A 7,438-nucleotide genomic window follows, 5' to 3' on the forward strand; every position below is an offset into this window, starting at 1 on the left:
AATACTGCACACTGCCCATTTAGCGACAACGTGAATGGGATGATATCATTGGCGATATGCAACGGATGGAACTAAAATTTTGTATATATGTTTCAATTTAATTATTCTGATTTTTAGGTATTTTAATCTAAAACATATTAAACTTCATTTGTGTTTTAAAAATAAAAATGTTCTCTGCAAGTATTAAGATCGGTTCCGCTTGAACGCGACCAGTAAGATCTCGTTTGTTGTCACGATGTACCCTGCACAAATCCTAAACATTTTTCGCTATCGAGTTTGCGAGCGCATGCGCAGTGATACTGACCGGCAGAATAACACCCGGTTGTTTCAAAAGATTATCTTTTTTCTGAAATAATTTTACGTAAAACTTTGGATGCGTATTATACATGGGTACAAGCTTTTTTCCAGCATCGACATGCCATTTTTAGGGTGCGTATTATGCACGGGGGCGCACTATACTTGGAAAATTACGGTAGTCCTTCCTATACTGCTATTTGTTTAACGTCAAGCTCGAATGTTCTAATGTGCCCATCCTGAACATATAAACAAATATCAATCAATCAAATAAAGTTTTCTCTAACGTTTTGGTTTATAATCTTATATGCGAAGACTGTTTTGGTATCTAATCGTTTACATGCGAATACTGTATTTAGCAACTTCTGGATCAAGTATATTTTATTATTAGTTTTAAGTAGTGCAATACAATTTTTACACATTGTCTGCTATTTGTATCATGTAAAAGTTATTTGTCAGTCACCAAAAACCGTTGAGTCTCCTTGTTGTCGTTTATCAATAAAATTTTAGCTGTTCGGGCAGTTTTTATTTTAATATGCCAACGTTTCGATGTCCCATACGAAACACCTTCATCAGGGTAATGAGTGACATAAATTGCAAACATAAGTTATTATGAAGCGAAAAGGGCGGCGAAACACACACACACAAAAGGGGGCGGTGGTAAAAAGCGCAGTCGAGTGATAACACCTAGCTCAATGGTGCAAAAGCGACCGATAGGTTATCGGCATTAGAACGGAAGGCAGCAGGAAGGTTTGTTTGGGTTTTGTTTGTACAGATCACTTAAACAAGGAAATCGGTTTTAGTTTTTTTCGGTTCTTTGGAACAGCATAACAACAACTGTTTTTAAAATTAATTGAAAATCCCTAGTTTATCTAGTTTTTTTTTACAGCGAAACAAAAAAGGCAATTTAATTTGCAAACACAGCATCAAAATTATCATAAATTGACTACATAAACGTAATAATGTTTATTACCTTTAACCAACAGAGATCGACACTATAAGTCCTGTAATGTAAAATAGAAGTTAACACAAAATGTCAAGTAAACGCGAAAACTACAACTGAGGAAAGCAACACGAAAACGAGAGACTTTAAGCGGAACTAAGGAATGTAATTAAACTGCGCAGGAATACAAATAACCCTTTAGGCAAAGAGTGAACAAAATACAGAGCGGAGCTCACGAGCGTAAATTGCTTAGTAGCTCGCTGCATTCACCCTCGGCAAAAATAATGTTCACAAAACATCACCACAATACTACACAGTCCACTCGCCATAACGAGCAGGTGACTTTCGTTCACGGGTAGAACGACAAAGATTAGGTGGTGAGTCAGCCGATTCAGTAGATTCAAGGGACGCGGGACTGTCCACTTCAACAGCGACGTCGTCTTCAGATGAAGATATCTCATCTTCTGCTGAGCTCGAAGAGTTCGGACAAGGGGCCAGGTCAGAAGTTGAGACTGTGCTTTCCCGTCCGTTGGAATGCCGCACATGGGCGTACGATGGATTTGTATCCAGCAAGGTCACAGGAGCACACAACGGGTCTCCTTTCGAGCGGACAAACCTACGAAGAAGTACAGTGCCACGGTTCAGCAGCTATGAGGGCATCGAGGTACCAGACAGGACTCGGCGGGAAAAACCAAAAAAAAAGCGTTCGTGAGGCGTTTGGTTAGTGGCGGTGCACAGTAGGGTCCGCATGGCATGTGGAGCATCAGATAACACTTCCTCCCAACGGCTATCGGGTAAATTGCGGTTGCGAAGCAGAAGTTTTACCGGCTTCCAGACAGTTTTTTTTTCACATTGACTGTTCCCTTCAGGGTGATATGGCGTGGATTGACTAGTAGCGATGCCACGCGAGAGTAAATATTGACGCGTTTCCTCGCTGAGAAAAGAAGTTCCTCCGTCGCTATGAATATAGTCAGGAAAACCAAAAAGGCAAAATAGGTTGGAGAGGCAACCGATAACGGTGGACGAAGTCATTCTCTTGCAAGGAAAAACAAAAGGATACCGACTGTACTCATCTGCAACGATTAGAAGATAAGGATTCTGACCAGGTACTGGGCCTTTGAAGTCCATACTGATCCGTTCCCACGGTTTGGTAGCTTTAATCAGTTCTCTTGCCTGAGGCTTGTAGAAACGTGGCTTGAGTTCGGCACACACGCGACATCTGTTGCCAACCGATTTAGTTTCATCACTAGTATAAGGCAAATTGTGAGATTTAACAAAATGATACACATACGGGCGTATCCAGGGTGTCCAAGTGATGCATGCAGTGCAGAAAGATCTTGAAGAGACTTTGAAGACGCACATACTCGAGTAAACGCATCGGGAACAATATTCAGCGTACCTGGTCGGTGGCGGATATCGTAGGAATATTGGCCCAACTCTAATCTCCACGATATCATTTTAACATTTTTAATCTTGCCCCGGTTTCTTCGTTCAAACATGCAAGCGACCGATTTTTGGTCCGTGATTAAAGTGAAATGCCGACCCTTAAAGAAATGCGACCACTTTCTTACAGCTTCAATCATAGCAGAGGCTTCCTTTTCAAAATCGGGGTAATTGCGTTCGCAACGGTTAAGTGTACGACACATGAAAGCCACAGGTCGTCCCTTTTGCGACAAGACGGCAGCTACAGCAAATTCAGAGGCGTCTGTTTCCACTTCAAAAGGTCTTTTGCATTTCAAGCGAGTGGCTACACGTCGTGAAAAATTCTTAATCCACTTAGCGTAGTAAGAGAACATTCCTGGTACTCTTTTCAGTTCCTTTGGTGAAGCTGGAGGTGACAACTCAAATAAAGGCTGCAAACGACTTGGGTCAGGTCGAATTTCATTGAAGGAAATACAATGTCCAAGAAAGTCCAAAGTAGTTGTTCTAATTCTGGACTTTTCTTGATTTATAGTAATGTTGTTTTTGCGAGCAGCTTCAAGAAGACGACGAAGGCTGAGATCGTGTTCCTCTAACGTAGCACCGGTAACGGTGATATCATCAAGGTACGAGTATACCTTATGCAACTTATTGTCTTGAATAAAATCATCAATGGCGCGTTGGAAGGCAGCTACGCCATTCGTCACGCCAAATGGAAGCCGTTTGTATTGATAAAGTCTACCACACGCTTCAAATGCGGTATACGGGCGTTCGTTATCCAGCAATGGAACTTGATGGTAAGCAGAACGGAGATCAAGACAGCTGTAGAACCGATCTTGAGCAAATAAATTTACAATTTCCTCAATCTTAGGAAGAGGATAGGCATCTAACTGAGTATATCTATTGACCGTGACAGAATAGTCAACGACGAGTCGTTTCTTGTGACTTCGTGAAACGACTAACACCGGTGCTCTCCAAGGAGAACGGGCAGGTTCAATAATATCAGATTTCAGAAGCCGTTTTACTTCAGCATTGATAAAGCGCATTGGCGAGACCGAGCGGCAACAGGTGTACAACCAGGCAAAAGAAATTCGAAAAGTCGAGGAGGCTTGAGTGTTGCAGCGGGTAATTCCAACAAAGAAACGCCCAAAGAAGCGATACGAAGCGGGGATTCAGCATCTTCTTCTTCGATTATGCAGCGTCTTTTAGAAATTGAAGATTTAAACCTACTTAAAGCAGCCGAAATCGCTGAAAATCTTGCCAAATCACAACAACAATCTCTCTTGATGGGTAAAAATTCATTTCAAGCTAAATTCTTGAAAGTTAGAATTCCAAACAAAAGTCGGGACTGCGTTTTGAGTTACAGTTAAACGATTGACCTCGCGTCTAGCAACAGCAGAGAGCTGCAGAGTGCGTGTGCGTCTCTGGGCTCGGTAAATTTCTTCCTCGTCGTCCTCACGGTTTAAAGCTCGTCTTTGTTGTCTGGAATAGTTAGAAAGTCTTGCGAACCTGGCGGACCTACGTCGGATCAATCCTCTGATCTCAGCTCGGTTCATTGCACTATCTCAAATATTAGGCACACACAGAGTTGATTAACACTCTGTATTTCTTGAATATTTGCTTTAGGCGATATCGTCAATTTAGCTCTTGACCAGCCAATAACAATAGCAGTGAGATAGAAGTTTTTCGAAGTAAAATAGACGCCACAAATAGAAGGCCGAAAACATCAAAGTCCACGCTTATATAACAGTGCGAAACATAAGCCGGTGTACGAATTCTTTTTCTCATATTACTTATATTATTTATTTATTTATTTTCACGGGGTTCGAACCCAGGACTCTCCCGGGGACGAATCCCGATCAGGTTTTTTATGTCTGTATATGGGTCAGGCGCGCCAGACCGTTCGGCCAGGTTCCTTCCCAATATTATTTATTTTAAGGCAGCCATGTAATTTATAGTGCCATAGCGCCATTTAGTGAACACCATATGCTTTTTACACAGGGTGGAAACGACGCGTTCTACACGAATCACGACTGCGGAAACACTGAAAATGCCGACGGAAATATGTGTCAAAAGGGAATAAATACTATGTTTACTGTTAGATCTTTCTGGAACCCGAAAAATGGCTGAAATAACTTATGACTACCATAGAAACGGAAATATAAACATTAGTCTCTGCAGAAATGAGGGCAAACACCTCCCCTTCGTGGTGTGAAACGTTATTGCGAAATAACATGCTACCGTTCAGAGTTGCAAGTCGGGCCGGGCTTTTCGGGCCGGGTTCGGGCTTAGGTATTTGTCAGAAAACGGGCTCAAAACGGGCCTGACTTTACGTTCCGTTTCCGTCATTTTTTAGTAACAATTCTCTCGCTTTGATCGAATGCCCACCCTGGTCTAAAACGTATTGTTTACCCCATTGTCTACTATTGTTCATTGTGTTTGTTGTCTTTTCTCTTTTTTTCTTTCTCATACTTTGTTGCAAGGCTTTCGTGGATAGACCTGTCAATCAAAATTTCGGGCCTAAACGGGCTTCTCAAAAACGTTTCGGGTTCGGGTCGGGCTTCGGGCTTATACTTTCGGGTTCGGGCTCAGATTTCGGGCCCGCTTGCAACTCTGCTACCGTTATCATAAACAAAATGAGAAAAAAAAAAAAAGGGATTCGAACCCACGACAGGAGTCTTTCCGGGACTCGCGCTCTACCAACTGATTATATCTATTAACCGTGACAGAATCGTCAACGACGAGTCGTTTCTTGTGACCTCGTGAAACGACTCACATCGGAGAACGGGCAGGTTCAATTATATACGATTTCAGAAGCCGTTTTACTTCAGCATTGATAAAGCGCAAGTCTTCTTTGCTATATCGGCGAGACCGAGCGGCAATAGGGGTGCAACCAGGCAAAAGAAATTCGAAAAGTCGAGGAGGCTTGAGTGTTGCGGCGGGTAAGTCAATCAAAGAAACGCCCAGAGACGCGATGCGAAGCGGGGGTTCAGTGCCTCCCATACAACAAGTCACTTCTTGATGTCTCTCGAGAAAATCTCGCCCAAGAATGACATCGGCTCAAAGGTACTTTGAAACAGTGGTCGGCACCCGCCGGTCCGCGGCCCGGTACCGTTTCGCGACGAGTTCGTTACCGGTGTAACGGTTGCAACATTATTGTGCAATGTTTATGTTAACGGTAGCATGTTATTTCGCAATAACGTTTCACACCACGAAGGGGAGGTGTTTGCCCTCATTTCTGGAGAGACTAATGTTTATATTTCCGTTTCTATGGTAGTCATAAGTTATTTTCAGCCATTTTTCGGGTTCCAGAAAGATCTAACAGTAAACATAGTATTTATTCCCTTTTGACACATATTTCCGTCGGCATTTTCACCAACAAATTTACTTCGCCAATAATGAAACTCATTAGGAAGTGTGCGAAAATGAGCAATTTTACAACAAGATTTTCGACAGATATAGAAGAGCTCCAGAAAATCCATTCCCCATCCCTTATGAAGATTGTCTCAACAGTACTCTGGAATTTATGAGAGAAGCTGGAAGTTACAATGTTGACCCAAAGAAGATTGCACTTGCTGGTGACAGTGCTGGTAAGTAAATCATAAATTTGACACATATTACTAAAAACACTTTCAAAAGTTAAAGTTCAAAAGTTGTATACAAAGAATAGTGTTCTCCGAGGGGGTGTTAGCAACCTCCAATTACAAAAACAAATCGACCACCGTAATTGTCCAACAGAATACAAACCAATTTTCTCTAACATTACTTGCATGTTAAAACGCAGTTTCTGCTTGATAATCATTCTTTCATTGATAAGACAACAGTTTGAATATTAAAATAAATACATTTTAGGCAACTCCAATGGCAATGTAGTTCTTTGTTTTAAGTGCACCTAAACTTGGATGTCTGTTTTCTATAGGTGGAAACCTAGCAATGGCGATAACAATTGCACTGCAAAAAATGGAGGGAAAGCATATCTTCAAGCCTAAGATGATTTCATTGACTTACCCCGCTTTACAAATTATTGACTTGCAATTACAGAGTTATCAAGAAAATTCAGATTATGTTTTTTGCAACAACTTGCTTCCAAGATTCTGGCTTTCCTACATGGGGTAAAGCTTGTTTTTGTTTCACCACAAAAATGACATTGGCTTTCATGTTTTAAGCTAAAAAACAGCTATGTGGGCAAATCTTTCTTTACCCGATTCCAGGCCCTTTAAGACTTGGACAAATCCGGTTAATTACATAATCTATTTAATTGCATAAAGGTCCTAACAAAGTGTGGCCATTTGTTAGAAAATCATTCAACTAATAAAAAACAGAAATATAAAGGATTTTTATGCTTATTTAAAAGTTGTTGTTTAAATACTCTGTATTGTGTGTTTTAGGTTTGATGGTGACCAAAACGTTTTGTCAAGTTTTGTGCACAATGGTCATGTTGATTCCAATAATCCAGAAGTGGCCAGTCAACTAAAAGAAGTTAACAGGGAAAAAGTACCTGCTAAGTAAGATAAAAACTTGTACCTATTGTACAACCTGTGCTTTTACAGAAATCGTCCTGAACCAACGTGCGCTCAATACAGATGATTCAAGTTACGGATAATCATAACTTAGTAAACTGAAGCTTTCAGTGCACCTAAATCAATCTGTGTTTTTTGTGTTGCAATGTATTGTAAATAAATCATATCGATTTCGCCGATATAATGGAATCCTCAGTTCTTATTCAAATAGAATCAATAAGAACTGAGAATGCCATTAAATCGGCGAAATCGATATTTTTAC

The 7,438-nt window shown here is 41.0% G+C and overlaps 1 protein-coding gene and 1 long non-coding RNA gene across 2 annotated transcripts in view; one reads left to right on the top strand and one right to left on the bottom strand.

Moving 5' to 3' along the window:
• Nucleotides 1–4,246: 4,246 nt before the first annotated feature.
• The window catches only part of LOC145217803 (uncharacterized), a 186,833-nt gene continuing 183,641 nt past the window's right edge, over nt 4,247–7,438 (bottom strand). The window contains exon 2 of the long non-coding RNA XR_013857502.1: nt 4,247–5,272. This is a non-coding gene — a long non-coding RNA (uncharacterized LOC145217803). The remainder of the gene's footprint in view (nt 5,273–7,438) is intronic.
• LOC145218023 (arylacetamide deacetylase-like) lies at nt 6,055–7,243 on the top strand. Its single transcript, XM_080085420.1, has 4 exons — nt 6,055–6,246; nt 6,576–6,768; nt 7,045–7,161; nt 7,207–7,243. The coding sequence occupies exons 1-4, from the start codon at nt 6,183–6,185 to the stop codon at nt 7,241–7,243; spliced, it is 411 nt and encodes a 136-aa protein (XP_079941546.1). The 5' UTR covers nt 6,055–6,182.

Source organism: Phallusia mammillata, chromosome 3 (genome assembly GCF_965637545.1).
Source record: "Phallusia mammillata chromosome 3, kaPhaMamm4.hap1.1, whole genome shotgun sequence".
NCBI lineage: Eukaryota > Metazoa > Chordata > Ascidiacea > Phlebobranchia > Ascidiidae > Phallusia > Phallusia mammillata.

What these genes read in the sequence shown, in the direction of transcription:
- LOC145218023 (XM_080085420.1), top strand. Translation starts at nt 6,183, where the DNA reads ATGAGAGAAGCTGGAAGTTACAATGTTGACCCAAAGAAGATTGCACTT. An exon ending in ACTTGCTGGTGACAGTGCTG is followed by an intron (nt 6,247 to 6,575) that starts GTAAGTAAATCA and finishes TGTTTTCTATAG; the next exon opens with GTGGAAACCTAGCAATGGCG. An exon ending in TTCTGGCTTTCCTACATGGG is followed by an intron (nt 6,769 to 7,044) that starts GTAAAGCTTGTT and finishes TGTGTGTTTTAG; the next exon opens with GTTTGATGGTGACCAAAACG.